We start from the raw sequence: 16,824 nt of genomic DNA, 5'->3' as shown, positions 1-16,824 counted from the left end.
GATCGGCTGGACAAGTGTCACAGTGATGGCATGAATGACATGACTAATATATACTGCGAATGTCGGAAAGGAGTTAATAACATCATTGATCGCAGCCAAGACGTGTAAGTGCATGCAGTTCTCATATTCTATACTGAATAAACCATTAATGACCTCATTGATCCCAGCCAAGTTGTGTATTTCTGCACATGGCGGTCATATTTGGCGCTGAATAAATCGAGATGTTTTTAAAATTTTGTTTCCATTTTTTAATCGTTTGCAAATCATTACCATGTCTATCCATACTGTGATTATCATAATTCCATGACGCTTCCTTTATAGTGTTGCAATTAAATTGTTGAGGATTGTATACTATAAGATAGGATTAAAGTGGAGAGGAGTGTATTTACATATTTAGTGTTCCCATTAATCCTTTGATTATGCATTTAAATAAATGGTAACATCCAATCAATCTTCATTTATATATCTTAATGGAGCCACAAACATAATTGCAAGTAATTTTATTTAATGTTCTTCTTTTTTTGGATCTCAAAAAATTTTGATTGGCTCAAATGTCATAGACTGAATTTTAATTTTTCATTTGGGAGTTTAATATGAGGATCTGATGAGTCTTCCTTACCTTCACTACTATGCACCTTGTTTAGAAACTGAAACAAAACATTGGCTTGGACTTCAAATCGCTGTTGGTAGGATTGACCTCATCTCAATGGGCTAAGGGCTCCACATGCTGAACACAATAAAAGCGTGAGCTGAAAGGCTTCAGATTTTGTGCCTTATGTTTAACCAGTTCAGATCTATAGATTATCCCATATTGTACAACCCCTGCAATGGGGAAGCTTTTGTCACCATAGATTGGTAACACCCTGTGCATTATTATTCTAGGTCGATACAGTTCGGAAACTGACATATGGAGTTTTGGAATTTTACTTTGGGAAGCCTTCTCTCTTGGTGCAGTCCCATATACAGCTATGAACAACCAGCAAACTAGAGATACTATAGAAAAAGGTAAGTGCTCTTCTCTGTGATAAGAATTAGAAATACAGAGAATAGATCTGACATACGGTGGGCTCCAGAATCTCAAGAAATAATTACAATCCACCATGACTGAGATCAATGTGATTGTTCTCACTGTACGGTATTCCCAGCTCTAGTGTGCCCAGCTTTGATCACCATGTGCTTTTCATGTCTCAGTATCTTGCCTTTACTGATCTTGTAGTCCATTTTCATGCAGTGCTGGATTCAGAACCCTGCTGAGTTATTGTTAGCTCTAAGCTCCCTTCTCCTACAGCCCCTCCTAAATCAGAACCTGCAATGGTTATTTGTATTCTGGAAAGTGTATTCTTTACCCCCAATACTGTACAGTGATCTGATGTAGAAAACAATAAATCTGCCATGCATTTCCGTATACAGTGCCTTGCGAAAGTATTCGGCTACCTGGAACTTTTCAACCTTTTCCCACATATCATGCTTCAAGCATAAAGATAACAAATGTAAACTTTTGGTGAAGAATCAACAACAAGTGGAACACAATTGTGAACTTGACCGAAATTTATTGCTTATTTTAAATTTTTGTGTAAATTCATAAACTGAAAAGTGGTGCGTGCAATATTACTCGGCCCCTTTACTTTCAGTGCAACAAATTCACTCCAGAAGTTCATTATGGATCTCTGAATGATCCAATGTTGTCCTAAATGCCTAATGATGATAAATATAATCCATCCACCTGTGTGTAATCAAGTCTCCGTATAAATGCACCTGCTCTGTGATAGTCTCAGGGTTCTGTTTGAAGCACAGAGAGCATCATGAAGACCAAGGAGCACAACAAGCAGGTCCATGATACTGTTGTGGAGAAGTTTAAAGCCGGATTTGGATACAAAATGATTTCCAAAACTTTAAACATCCCAAGGAGCACTGTGCAAGCGATCATATTGAAATGGAAGGAGTATCATACCACTGCAAATCTACCAAGACCCGGCCGTCCCTCTAAACTTTCATCTCCAACAAGGAGAAGACTGATCAGAGATGCAACCAAGAGGCCCCTGATCACTCTGGATGAACTGCAGAGATCTACAGCTGAGGTGGGACAGACTGTTTATTGGATTTATCAGTTGTACTCTGCACAAATCTGGCCTTCATGGAAGAGTGGCAAGAAGAAAGCCATTTCTCAAAGATATCCATAAAAAGTGTTGTTTAAAGTTTGCAACAAGACACCTGGGAGACACACCAAACATGTGGAAGAAGGTGCTCTGGTCAGATAAAACCAAAATCGAACTTTTTGGCAACAATGCCAAATGATATGTTTGGCATAAAGGCAATACAGCTCATCACCCTGAACGCACCATCCCCACTGTGAAACATGGTGGTGGCAGCATCATGGTTTGGGCCTGCTTTTCTTCAGCAGGGACAGGGAAGATGGTTCAAATTAATGGGAAGATGGATGGAGCCAAATACAGGACCATTCTTGAAGAAAACCTGTTGGAGTCTGCAAAAGACCTGAGACTGGGACAGAGATTGGTATTCTAACAAGACAATGATCCCAAACATAAAGCAAAATCTGCAAAGGAATGGTTCACAAATAAACGTATCCAGGTGTTAGAATGGCCAAGTCAAAGTCCAGACCTCAATCCAATCGAGAATCTGTGGAAAGAGCTGAAAACTGCTGTTCACAAACGATCTCCTTCAAACCTCACTGAGCTCGAGCTGTTTGCCAAGGAAGAATGGGCAAGAATTTCAGTCTCTCGATGTACAAAACTGATAGAGACATACCCCAAGCGACTAGCAGCTGTAATCGCAGCAAAAGGTGGCACAACAAAGTATTAAGTTAAAGGGGCCAAATAATATTGCACGCCCCACTTTTCAGTTTTTGAATTTCCACAAAAATTTAAATTAAGCAATAAATTTCATTCAACTTCACATTTGTGTTCCACTTGTTGTTGATTCTTCAGTCTTCACCAAAAATTTACATTTGGTATCTTTATGTTTGTAGCATGATATGTGGGAAAAGGTTGAAAATTTTCAGGGAGCTGAATACTTTCGCAAGGCACTGTATAAGACCAGGTAAGATGTTACGGACAGCCACATCAGATTGTAACATTTAGGGTTTGTGCACATGTTGGGTATTTGCAGCAGAGATTTCTACACCATTTCTGCAACTCTTTGTAGGAATATATGATGTGTAAGTCTTTGACTCGATTTTTTTTTACATGCGTTTTGGTTGCAAATTTTTCCCCGATCAGCACAAGTGAAATTTGCAGCAAAAAAGCTGAAAGAATTAGCATACTGCAGATTTACAATAAATCTGCTAGGAAAAAATAAGCAAAGGTTATGAGACTTCAGCTGCTGGAACAAGGAAATCCATCAGGTTTTGTGACAAATCCGAGCAGAAAAAAAAACCGTGACAAAACTGCAACATATACACAGACCCGAAAGTGGTGTTCCCATTTCCAGTGATTGTGCCATAAATGTACATAAGATTGGGGACCTTTACCTATCTTGAGAATAAGGCCCTGATGCACGTCACTGTTAAAGGATAGATATTTGGAATTCCCTTTCCTCGGAATTCCTTGGGCTGTCTTTTCATTTGTAAGGGATGTCCAACTACCTCTACACTTACAGAAACACTGAGTTAAATGTGGGACCCGCACCTAATTTACATTTACGTTATATCCTGTGGATATACCATAATTGTATGAGATGATTATACAAACCTGCCCCTCATAATGTAAATGGTCATTAATATATGAGTCAGAGGGAAAACTAATGGTGTGTGTGTAGAAGTATGTGTGCTAATGGACAAGCTGTACAACCAGGTTCTTTTCTATCAATTTGAGGTGACGTTATAGACAAAATCAGTCAATATTCTATGTTTAAATATTTAATTTCCTTTTGATTGCAGGAATCCGCCTGCCTGCCCCAGATATGTGTCCAGAAGATATTTATAAGCTAATGCTGCGATGCTGGGAATATGATCCAAGGAAACGTCCAAACTTTGGCACTGTACACCAGGAACTTATCAGTATCCGCAAGAAACACCGATGAGGCCCGTTGCTAACAGACTGTATAGGAGGGAGGGAGGCAATTATCAGCTTATTGATGGTTATCTGGTGGGATTTATTGAACGGACCTGCAGCACATAATGGACAGGGACATTAGTTCTGCTCTGTACAGTTAAGTTATTCATACTGCTCATGTAATTGACGTCACTAGACATTTTCTTCTTATCATAGGTTATGTTATTTGTTCAGCTCATCATCATTGCATCTCTAAAAAAAAAAAAAGTTTTCATACCAACATAGCAAAGTAATATAAGATGAATGTTTGTGCATCCTGCATCAGGATTACTTTTTGGAAATGCAAGAGGTAATGATAATGTGTATGGTGCTACACATATACAGAGCTCCACTAGTTTTTTAGCACAATCCATTATGATTTCACTATGTGCCCTTTATGGTTTTTCAGCTCTGCTGCATCTACAGAAAATGCTCAAGCTATTCACTATTTGCTATATACTGTATATATATCTTAGTAAAAACTGTTTATTATCTGTATGCACTTTCAAGAAAATATACATTTAACATGATCTAACTGCCCTATCTCATTGACTGAGTTGTAATAAATGATGGTTGCTTATTTTATGAGCTTAAATTGTAAAATAATTGTCTACATGGAGTATGTATCATGGTTATACGAGGTTTTGGGTTGTCATTATGATTTAAAAAGAGAAAACACAGTAGTTTGACAAGAAATGGCTTCACCCAACCACTAACCATGAGTGGAGAAAAAGTTTTGGTGTTATCATTCATATTCTTTGAAAAAAAGGCCAAGAAAGCGAAAATTCTGCTGGGGTTTGTAAACTTTTGAGCACAACTGTAGATTAGAGAAATATCATCTTTTCCTCTCTGAAACAGCACCAATCTTCTCTGTGGACTGTAACCAGTTTTGCTGCTCCACACTATTCACCCCCAGATCTTTTTTTCAGTTTTGCATTCTCGTTTTTCACTCCCCTCCTTCCCAGAGATATAACTTTTTTTTTTCCCAACAATATGGCCATGTGAGCGCTTATTTTTTGTGGTTTTGAAAAAGTTGTGCTTTTGAACGACACCATTGGTTTTACCATGTAGAAAATGGGAAAAAAATTCCAAGTGCTGTGAAATTGCAAAAAAAGTCCAATCCCACACTTGTTTTTTGTTTGGCTTTTTTGCTATGTTCACTAAATGCTATAACTGACCTGCCATTATGATTCTCCAGGTCATTACGAGTTCATAGACACCAAACATGTCAAGGTTATTTTTTAACTACCGTATATACTCGAGTATAAGCCGACCGAGTATAAGCAGAGATCCCTAATTTTGCCACAAAAAACTGGGAAAACTTAATAACTGGAGTATAAGCCTAGGGTGGAAAATGCAGCAGCTACTGGTAAATTTCAAAAATAAAAATAGATACCAATAAAAGTAAAATTAATTGAGACATCAGTAGGTTAAGTGTTTTTGAGTATCCATATTGAATCAGGAGCCCCATATAATGCTCCATACAGTTCATGATGGGCCCCATAAGATGCTCAATACAAAATATGCCCCATACAATGCTGCACAAATGTTGATTATGGCCCCTTAAGATGCTCCATACAGACATTTGCCCCATATAATGCTCCACAAATGCTGATTATGGCCCCATAAGATGCTCCATAGACACATTTGCCCCATATAATGCTCCACAAATGCTCATTATGGCCCCATAAGATGCTCCATAGCGATATTTGCCCCATATAATGCTGCACAAATGCTGATTATGGCCCCATAAGATGCTCCATTGAGATATTTGCCCCATATAATGCTGCACATGGCCCCATACAGATATTTGCCCCATATAATGCTGCACATGGCCCCATACAGATATTTGCCCCATATAATGCTGCACATGGCCCCATACAGATATTTGCCCCCATATAATGCTGCACATGGCCCCATAAGATGCTCCATACAGACACTTGCCCCATATGCTGTTGCTGCGATAAAAAAATAAAAATCACATACTCACCTCTCTGGCCCTCGGCACTTGCTATATTCATCTGCTCCGTGTTCCCCTGACGGCCGCCGCTGCGTCTTCCCCATTCTCTGCACTGACTGTTCAGGCAGAGGGCGCCGCGCACACTAATCGCGTCACCGCACCCTCTGACCTGAGCGCAACTGCAGAGGACAGGGAAGACACGGCGGTGGAATGCGGAGCAGGTGAATATCGCGCACTGCATTATACTCACCTGCTCCTGGCGCGGTCCCTGCACGTCTGTTCCCCGGCAGCTTCTTCCTGTAGTGAGCGGTCACATTACAGTAATGAATATGCGGCTCCACCCCTATGGGCGTGGAGTCGGGTCCATATTCATTACTGTAATGAGCAGTACCATGTGACCGCTCACTACAGGAAGAAGCTGCCGGCGCCCGGGAACCAGGGAACGCGGCAGGAGCAGGTGAGTATTATTGCACAGCTGCCGCTCCCCCTCCCCTACCGACCCCAGGGAATGACTCGAGTACAAGCCGAGGGGCAATTTCAGCCTAAAAAAATGGGCTGAAATTCTCGGCTTATACTCCAAGTATATACGGTGAGTGGTAAAAAAAAATTCCAAACTTAACCTAAAAAAAAAAAATTGCGCAATTTTCCGAGACCTGTAGCGTCTCCATTTTTCATGATTTCGGGTCGGGTGAGGGCTTATTTTTTGCGTGCTGAGCTGACGTTTTTAATGATACCATTTTAGTGCAGATACGTTTTTTTGAATGACCGTTATTGCATTTTAATGCAATGTCGCAGCAACCAAAAAAACATAATTCTGGTGTTTTGATTTTTTTTTCTCTCTACGCCATTTAGCGATCAGGTCAATTCTTTACTTTTTATTGATCGGGCGATTCTGAATGCGGTGATAACAAACGTGTAGGTTTGATTTTTTTTATTATTGTTTTATTTTTATTTTGAAAGGGGGATGATTTGAACTTTTATCATTTTTTTCATATTTTTTAAAACATTTTTTTTTTTTTTTTACTGTTACCATGCTTCAATAGTCTCCATGGGATGCTTGAAGGTGCCATAACTTGATCGGCTCTGCTACATAGAGGCGATGCTCAGATCGCCCCTATATAGCAGAATTACAGCATTGCTATGAGCGCTAACCACAGGGTGGCGCTCACAGCAATCGGCATCAACAACCATAGATGTCTTCAGGAGATCTCTAGTTGTCATGCCGACGCATCCAATGGTCGGAAGCGCTTGTTAAATGGCGCTGTCAGAGTTTGACAATGGCATTTAACTAGTTAATAGGCGGGGGTGGATCGCGATTCCACCCGTGCCTATTGCGGGCACATGTCAGCTGTTCAAAACAGCTGACATGTCCCGGCTTTGATGCGGGCTCACCGCCGGAGCCTGCGTCAAAGCGGGGGTTCTACCATCGGACGTACTATTCCGTCCGATGGCAGAAAGGGGTTAAATACGGCTAAACTGCAGGATTTATATAGCCATTTAGTTACCAGAAAAACTGTCTATTGGCCGTCACGGCATGCAATCATAGCTCAGCTCTTATTTCTTACACTGCTGTGGCAAGTGGTCAGCTGCGCTGGGATAGGTTGCTATGGGCAGCAATGTCACAGTTTTGATAAATGATGACGACTTTCATGTAATCTCTTTAAAGGGATTTCCCAGATCCGAAAAAAACCCTGTCCCCAGGCCCAGTTTGTGTAAAAAAAAAAAAAAAAAAACCCTATATTCCTGCTCCCCAGGTCCAGCACATTGTTTCTGCTGCTTCTCCCATTGTCACTTCAACAGTGCTGCAGCCAATCAGTGCGCTCAGCATCTCTGAGCGGTTCAAGCAGCCTACTTAGGCAGAGCCGCTGGGCTCAGTGTTTGGCTGCAGCGTTGTCATGTTATGTCACCCCTGCAGCCAGTGTTGTACTTGGGTGCCAAGGTTTCACCAGTAACCAACTCCAGGCCCCCAATTTTCAGCTACATACAAATGTGCCATTACCCTCAATCACAAATGTATATAACAATGATGTGGGTAGATTGATAAATGAATAAGATGCCGCCTTTGTCTGTACATAGTGATTCTAGTATGTTGTGCATATAAGGCCAGTCTCACACGTCCAGATAATTCCGGTACCGGAAAAATCGGTACCGGAGTTATCCGTGTCCGTGTGCTCACGTGGCACATCAGTGTGGCACACGTGCGGCAGCCGTGTGCCGCCCGTGTGCCGACTGGGTACCACATGGACCATGCAGGAGACAGCGCTACAGTAAGCACTGTCCCCTGCTTTGGGTGCTGAAGCCGCCATTCATTTCTTCTCTCCAGCAGCGTTCGCTGGAGAGAAGGAATGAAAAATCATTGTTTTTTTATTTTTTTTGCTGTTGAAATAAAGTTCCCGGTAACCAACCCCCTCCCACCCCCTCAAACCCCCTCCCACCCCCTGTGCGCCCGCCCGCTGGAAATAAAATACTCACCCAGCTCCCTCGATGCTTCCTCTCAGCGTCGCAGCTTGTCCTGTATGAGCGGTCACGTGGTGCCGCTCATTACAGTGATGAATATGCGGCTCCACCCCTATGGCTGGACCACAGAGTGAAGGCAAAAGGGCCAACAAGTGCTAAGCATCTCTGGGAACTCCTTCAAGATTGTTGGAAGACCATTCCCGGTGACTACCTCTTGAAGCTCATCAAGAGAATGCCAAGAGTGTGCAAAGCAGTCATCAAAGCAAAAGGTGGCTTCTTTGAAGAAGCTAGAATATAAGACATAATTTCAGTTGTTTCACGCTTTTTTGTTAAGTATATAATTCCACATGTGTTAATTCATAGTTTTGATGCCTTCAGTGTGAATGTACAATTTTCATAGTCATAAAAATACAGAAAAATCTTTAAATGAGAAGGTGTGTCCAAACTTTTGGTCTGTACTGTAGATATTCCTTCTATATAGAGATTTTATCAATTTGAGACCATTAATCGCCGCTGCTGTTTGCCACAGGGCCACTCATGGGGCTCCATTTGGGAGGTATGTGTTTCTGTGTTATTCTACATCTCTCCCTCTCTTCTACTTTATTGTATTCGACAATCTTTTTAATATTTTTCTTTATTATTTATCTGGTAATAATAAACATTGGTATTTTTACATTTAATTCAATGGTCTGCATTTTCCTTGTGTTGGTTACAGGTTTATAGACCCCAGACCCTGCTGTTATTTCTGAGAAGACATAATAAAGCAAGTTGATCATTAATGGCTACTGAAGCATCCTTCTGTTACTTAGATTTTGGTTGGCAAAAGGGATCTTGTCACATTAGGCATCCCACACGGTACTGAAGCTTGATGTTGTCTCAATATTACTATTACTTCTCCTTAGTGGCTCCTTCCAAGACTAAAAACATTACCGGAAATGTCTGTTCATCCAGTTACTGGCTGAGGCTTGTCACCGCTGTAGCCACTGACTGCGCCGGTGTTTCCGGTGTGCCGAAGATTGGACAAGACAGGAGAGACCAGCAAGTACCAGATGAGCACCGGAATGGTGCCTGCAGGGGATCAATGAAGGTATCACTTCTTATTTTATTTTTTTTTTTTTTTTACCAGTCTGAGCATTTTTTTCAGCTTTGTTGTCTCCGGTCATGTAATACTCAATTTCTTGAATCATTCAAGTTCGTGAAAGGAGCAATTTGATTAAAATAGCATATATTGGGATTTTCTGTAAGCGCTTCAACCATATCACTTTCATTCCAGCACTGGAATATCTGCAATCCAATAATGACAGAGATGCAACTACTTATTAGAGTTCCCTCTACATTGGATCCTCAAAAGAGATAAAACGACATGGTTAATAGTACATCAGAGCTCTCTGCAATTTTTAATAATTGCTCCCCAGTGTGTAAAATCTACAGCTCCAACAGTCACCAAGCTGGAATCCTGTACTACAAATCTCACTAATATTACAGGATTACTCGATGATAAATAGCTACTGCCGAGCTTACTGGATACTTGGTACGATAGACAGGGTGTTACATGAGCTGGGCTCTACGCCGCATAGAACTAATATGAGTGATCACAAAAGGACTTGCCACAGGAGGACCATTTTTATTATGTTAAAAGAACATTGTGTTCTGCTCTAGCGAACAAGAAGAGTGAGTCCATTCTATAATAAGACATATTACCATAATACCGGCGGAGAAAGTGGCGCTGTGCATCCGGCAAATAGACCAGAGAGTACAGCAGCTCTGTAATTGAAAATAAACACAACAGAAACCACAAGTCCGGGGTCTGAAAGTATGGACTAAAGGAGAGAAGGTAATGTTTATCTAAGTCATAGGAGTGTTAATGGACATGTCAATACTTCGAGAGAACTCTTTCAGAAAGGGCGGAGACTGTAGAATAAGAAGAATGGAGCGTCGTGGATCATCCTGACCAATTGTTCTGTATCCAGTATCCATCGTAGTCTTAGGGCCCCTTCACACTGTGCAATCAAAGTCTGAACGAGCGTTCGATTTGTGACGTTTATCCGTCCTCGTTCCGAGGTTGCAAAGTGTGACATGGCGTTACGATTTGCGACGCAGCCCAGCATCGTACGATGTGAAAGAAAGAGCAGAACTTTCTTTCGTCGTAAATGTCTCGCTGTGGCGGTCGAAATCGTAGTATGTGACGGCGGTCATACGAGCTCGTAATGCGACTACGTGGGTTGGGCTTCCGCATACCTGTCTCCTGATTGGGCGTGACGTTTTAGCACGCCCATGCTGGTAATACGTCACGCTCGGAGTCGTAGGACTATGGCGGTGTGAAGGGTAGCGTACGATTGCGACGCGTGACGTTCACATCGCAACTACGTCAGAAAAAGCGTTAACATCGTAGAGTGTGACCGCTGGCTACGAGCTCGTACTGCGATGTCGAATATGACGCAAATGCGTCGTAATCGTAGCAGAATCGACCAGTGTGAAGGGGCCCTTACACAGGGGGGTAATGATTGCAGTCGCAGACAGTGTGAACGTTAATGGGCCCGTGCAGGAGTCAGCGTGTCCGAGGAGCCGCATTTTGCTGAAGTGTATTGCGGCACAGAGACCGGCTGGGTCCCTGCTCTGCAATACACGCTGCCCGTCAGAGGCCGTCAGCTGATGTCAGCGTGAAAGTGACTGGAGGCGCATGGCAATGACGTCATTTGCTGCCGACAACAAACACGCTGAATTCAGCACCGGCTATAGAAGAGGACGCTGCACGATGTGGGAGCGGTGGAAGGTGAGTAGAATTGTTTTGGGGTTTTTATATTTGTTGGAGAAGAGTCACAAAACAGAGACATTATTACTAGAAGAAGCCAAGGATGGGGGACAATAAACCAGGATGGGGTACATTTATTATTGGAAGGGGCCCAGTATGGGGGACTTATTTTGTTGAAAGATGTCCAGGATGGGAGGCATTATACCAGGATTGGGGACATATATTAAAGGAAGGAAGGGGCGTACAATGGAGAACACTATACCCGGAAATGTTGACATTACTCCAGGAAGGAGCCCAGGGGGAGGACATTACCAGAAACGGGGACATTATTACAGGAATTAGCCAGAAGAAGGGACATTATTACAGGAAGGGGGACATTGTTACGAGGGCCCATACATCTGAAGTACATACAGATGGGGGCCGAAGTCCAAATTTTGCACAGAGCGGAGGCCCATTGGACTCTAGTTATGTCACTGGTTTTAAATATCCTATAACTGCAACATTTCCAAAAGGCAAACGCAATATAGCAATGTGTCTAGAACCCAGTGTGACTCTATGTCAATATATTTTCAGATTTATTCACATAACTAATTTCTTACTATGGCATAGATTATACAATTTTTGGAAACTGATTTTATATGAACCATACAATTCCATTTGTGGGCCTTGTATACTATGTCCATGTTCATTTGGCTTTATTTGTGCTTACTAGTTAATTATTCCATTTCTTATAATAGAAAGCTTTGTGTACCTTGATACCTATAGTACCTGAATTAAAGCGCCATCCATGTACCCCTATACATATTGAATGTATTGCTCTGATATTACAGAAATAATGATGATAAACACAGAACTAGACTATTTGGGTCAGTTGTTTTTTTGCCTATTTGCTGAAGCATACCCATAGTATACGGGGATATCTTAAAGGATCAGTGGTTGTTGAGAAACGTTATATTCTTTCTGTATGCTAATGATTTCTTCCAGGCTCCAGGGCGTGCAGTGCCTGGAAGAAATCCCTGCCTCCTGACTTCATTATACTATCACCCCCTCCCATGCATGTCAGTTATGGCCCCATAATCCTGCGCCCTGCACTCCCTCAAAAATCCATACCTCTTCCTCCCTTCCATTGGCGCTGCATTCAGGGATGTTCTTTTATTTCTGAATTTTGAAGGCAGGTCACAGCAGATTCAAGATGATATAAGTAAATACAGCAAATATAAATGGTACATTAGGATTGTCTGAATATTTGTTATTTTATAGGTAAGGTTAATCACAACAAACTATTGAAGCTAAAACATGTGTACAAATTAAAACAAAAATATAGCCATCAAACAAGAAAAATTTGAAAGCCTGCACAAACACAAAAACGCTCTAAAAATATAACCCCCATACTAACAGTGATCTTCTAATGTACACTATACATGTTATTTCATACAGCATTCTTACCTATATAAACAGCCAACGTAGCATAGCAAGAGTGATGGTGTGGGTCTGGAAAATAAGGTGATAACTATATAACCGGCTCCAGTTTTTGGCCTCAGTCCTAGATCTTCGTCTGTACTGGCTACCTTTTTCCTTTTGTTTGTTGTAATGTTTTGACTATGATTTTGTATCCTTTTTAATATGCTTTTTATCTGTTATCCCTGACCTTACAGATCTGAATGGAACAAAAAGGTAAATACCTCCAGCTCGGAGGTGCTGGAGCCTGGAGAGGAATCAGAAGTGGAGGCCTGAGCTTGAGGCCAGGAATAAGAGGAGCTTCTGGACAGCACCAGAACATCACAGCCCCTCGACACCTCCCCCTATGCACCAATAACCCCAGTGATGCTACAGCTGATGGTGGGCTCCCCACAATCACTGGTGTACTCGACATTGGAATACCTGTGAGTGATAATGAAAAGGAGGATTTTTGTCTTAGCCTGTTCCATTATTTCATTCAGATTCCCTTTTCTTTGAGGCTGCGGACCAGGGCTGCCCTCCAAATTGTGTTGGCTGTCATCATGCCACCAAGTTCCCCAAAGGCTGTTTTTTAATACTTCAAAAGGTGGCAGATTTCTGAGGCCAACAAAACCCAGCTATTGGAGTACCAAGAAGGGCAGTCAGCAGCCCCACCATCGCACCAGCACCTCCAGTGCCAGCATCATGTCAGCCACCAGCACCTCCAGTGCCAGCATCATGTCAGCCACCAGCACCTCCAGTGCCAGCATCATGTCAGCCACCAGCACCTCCAGTGCCAGCATCATGTCAGCCACTACCACCTACAGTGAGAGCATCTTGGCAGCCACCTCCAGTGCCAGCATCACGGCAACCAACAACCCCCTCACCACCATGTCTCCTGCCCTCCTTGCCCTTGTCTTTTTGTTTGGCATGACAGATAAAAGACACAAGACGAGGCCAGACAAATATCTGGGACACATGAATTGGGTCCTGATATGCCACCACAGCAACTAAATCTAAGTGAACCACAGCAGGAGGGTGTTTTCTTTGACCAGGACCAGCCATACCTAGCCAACCCACTGGACCATGGTGTTTTTCCACCCTTTAGTCCACTTCACTTAATAACTCCTATGTCTCCACTCCTGTTGCTGCTCACACACCTTTTCCAACACCTTTTTCCTGGCCCTAATAACAGTCCCGCACCTTTCTTATTATAATTTGTAAAATTTGTTTGTTGTTTGGTCTTCCCTTTTTATTTCTTTCTTGGGTTGTTTTTTTTTTTTTATTTTGGACATGGTGTATGACATAAATATGCCTTTTTATATTTGTAATGTTGTACCTTACTACACTGTGTGCAGAATTATTAAGCAAGTTGTATTTTAGAGGATTATTTTTATTATTGATCAACAACTATGTTCTTAATCAACCCAAAAGACTCATAAATATCAAAGCTTAATATTTTTGGAAGTTGGAGTGGGGTTTTTTAGATTTGGGTATCTTAGGAGGATATCTGTTTGTGCAGGTAACTATCACTGTGCAGAATTATTAGGCAAATTAATAAAAACCAAATATATTCCCATCTCACTTGTTTATTTTCACCAGGTAAACCAATATACCGTATATACTCGAGTATAAGCCGACCCGAGTATAAGCCGACCCCCCTAATTTTGCCACAAAAAACTGGGAAAACTTATTGACTCGAGTATAAGCCTAGGGTGGAAAATGCAGCAGCTACCGGTGAATTTCAAAAATAAAAATAGATGCTCCATACCGTTCATTATGGCCCCATAGCTGTGCCATATAGTGCTCTGCACCATTATTGCCCCATAGCTGTGCCATATAGTGCTCTGCACCGTTCATTATTGCCCCATAGCTGTGCCATATAGTGCTCTGCACCATTATTGTCCCATAGCTGTGCCATACAGTGCTCTGCACCATTATTGCCCCATAGCAGTGCCATATAGTGCTCCGCACCGTCCATTATTGCCCCATAGCTGTGCCATACAGTGCTCTGCACCATTATTGCCCCATAGCTGTGCCATATAGTGCTCTGCACCGTCCATTATTGCCCCATAGCTGTGCCATACAGTGCTCTGCACCATTATTGCCCCATAGCTGTGCCATACAGTGCTCTGCACCATTATTGCCCCATAGCTGTGCCATATAGTGCTCTGCACCATTATTGCCCCATAGCTGTGCCATATAGTGCTCTGCACCGTCCATTATTGCCCCATAGCTGTGCCATACAGTGCTCTGCACCATTATTGCCCCATAGCTGTGCCATACAGTGCTCTGCACCATTACTGCCCCATAGCTGTGCCATATAGTGCTCTGCACCATTATTGCCCCATAGCTGTGCCATACAGTGCTCTGCACCATTATTGCCCCATAGCTGTGCCATATAGTGCTCTGCACCATTATTGCCCCATAGCTGTGCCATATAGTGCTCTGCACCATTATTGCCCCATAGCTGTGCCATATAGTGCTCTGCACCATTACTGCCCCATAGCTGTGCCATATAGTGCTCTGCACCATTACTGCCCCATAGCTGTGCCATATAGTGCTCTGCACCATTACTGCCCCATAGCTGTGCCATATAGTGCTCTGCACAGTTGCCCCATAGCTGTGCCATACAGTGCTCTGCACCATTGCCCCATAGCTGTGCCATATAGTGCTCTGCACCATTGCCCCATAGCTGTGCCATATAGTGCTCTGCACCATTGCCCCATAGCTGTGCCATACAGTGCTCTGCACCATTGCCCCATAGCTGTGCCATATAGTGCTCTGCACCGTCCATTATTGCCCCATAGCTGTGCTGCTGCTGCAATAAAAATAAAAAAACACATACTCACCTCTCTTGCAGCTCCTCGGCGCCATCTTCCCGGCGTCTCCCTGCACTGACTGATCAGGCAGAGGGCGGCGCGCACACTATATGCGTCATCGCGCCCTCTGACCTGCACAGTCAGTGAGGAGAGAGAGACGCCGGGAAGATGGAGACAGCGCCCGGCGTGTGGAACGAGGACAGGTGAATATGCGATACTTACCTGCTCCCGGCGTCCCGCTCCTTCCCCCGGACAGCTGGTCTTCGGTGCCGCAGCCTCTTCCTCTATCAGCGGTCACCGGCACCGCTTCATTAGAGAAATGAATAGGCGGCTCCGCCCCTATGGGAGGTGGAGCAGCCTATTCATTTCTCTAATGAGCGGTCCCACGTGACCGCTCAGGGGAAGAGGCTGCTGCACCCGGAGACCGTGGGACGGGCAGGGGGAGCGACAGGATCGCCGGAACTAGGTGAGTATGCCTCAGCGCCCTCTCCCCCTCACCCGCCGACCGTGACTCGAGTATAAGCCGAGGGGGCACTTTCAGCCCAAAAATTTGGGCTGAAAATCTCGGCTTATACTCGAGTATATACGGTAACTGCACAAAATTTAGAAATAAACATTTCTGACATGCAAAAACAAAACCCCATAAAATTAGTGACCAATATAGCCACCTTTCTTTATGATGACACTCGGCAGCCTTCCATCCATAGATTCTGTCAGTTGCTTGATCTGTTTACTATTAACATTGCGTGCAGCAGCCACCACAGCCTCCCAGACACTGTTCCGAGAGGTGTACTGTTTTCCCTCCCTGTAGATCTCACATTTTATGAGGGACCACAGGTTCTCTATGGGGTTCAGATCAGGTGAACAAGGGGGCCATGTCATTATTTTTTCTTCTTTGAGACCTTTACTGGCCAGCCACACTGTGGAGTAGTTGGAGGCATGTGATGGAGCATTGTCCTGCATGAAAATCATGTTTTTCTTGAACGATACAGACTTCTTCCTGTATCACTGCTTGAATAATAATAATAATAATAATAATTTTTATTTATATAGCGCCAACATATTCCGCAGCGCTTTACAACTTATAGAGGGGACTTGTACAAACAATAGACATTACAGCATAACAGAAATCACAGTTCAAAACAGATACCAGTAGGAATGAGGGCCCTGCTCGCAAGCTTACAACCTATGAGGAAAAGGGGAGACACGAGAGGTGGATGAAAACAATTGCTTTAGTTATTTGGACCAGCCATAGTGTAAGGCTCAGGTGTTCATGTAAAGCTGCATGAACCAGTTAACTGCCTAAGTGTGTAGCAGTACAGACACAGAGGGCTATTAACTGCATAA

The 16,824-nt window shown here is 43.0% G+C and overlaps 1 protein-coding gene across 1 annotated transcript in view; it reads left to right on the top strand.

The window, feature by feature from the left end:
* FES (FES proto-oncogene, tyrosine kinase) overlaps positions 1–4,655 on the top strand; it is a 229,468-nt gene extending 224,813 nt beyond the window's left edge. The window contains exons 18-19 of the mRNA XM_077263560.1: positions 883–1,005; positions 3,896–4,655. Coding sequence (XP_077119675.1) covers positions 883–1,005; positions 3,896–4,038 — 266 coding nt within the window. The 3' untranslated portion in view covers positions 4,039–4,655. The remainder of the gene's footprint in view (positions 1–882; positions 1,006–3,895) is intronic.
* The last annotated feature ends 12,169 nt before the right edge of the window (positions 4,656–16,824 follow it).

This window comes from Ranitomeya variabilis, chromosome 5 (assembly GCF_051348905.1).
Source record: "Ranitomeya variabilis isolate aRanVar5 chromosome 5, aRanVar5.hap1, whole genome shotgun sequence".
Lineage (NCBI taxonomy): Eukaryota > Metazoa > Chordata > Amphibia > Anura > Dendrobatidae > Ranitomeya > Ranitomeya variabilis.
Note: the sequence above shows the minus strand (reverse complement) of the source record. Positions and strands in the feature narration are given on the sequence as shown.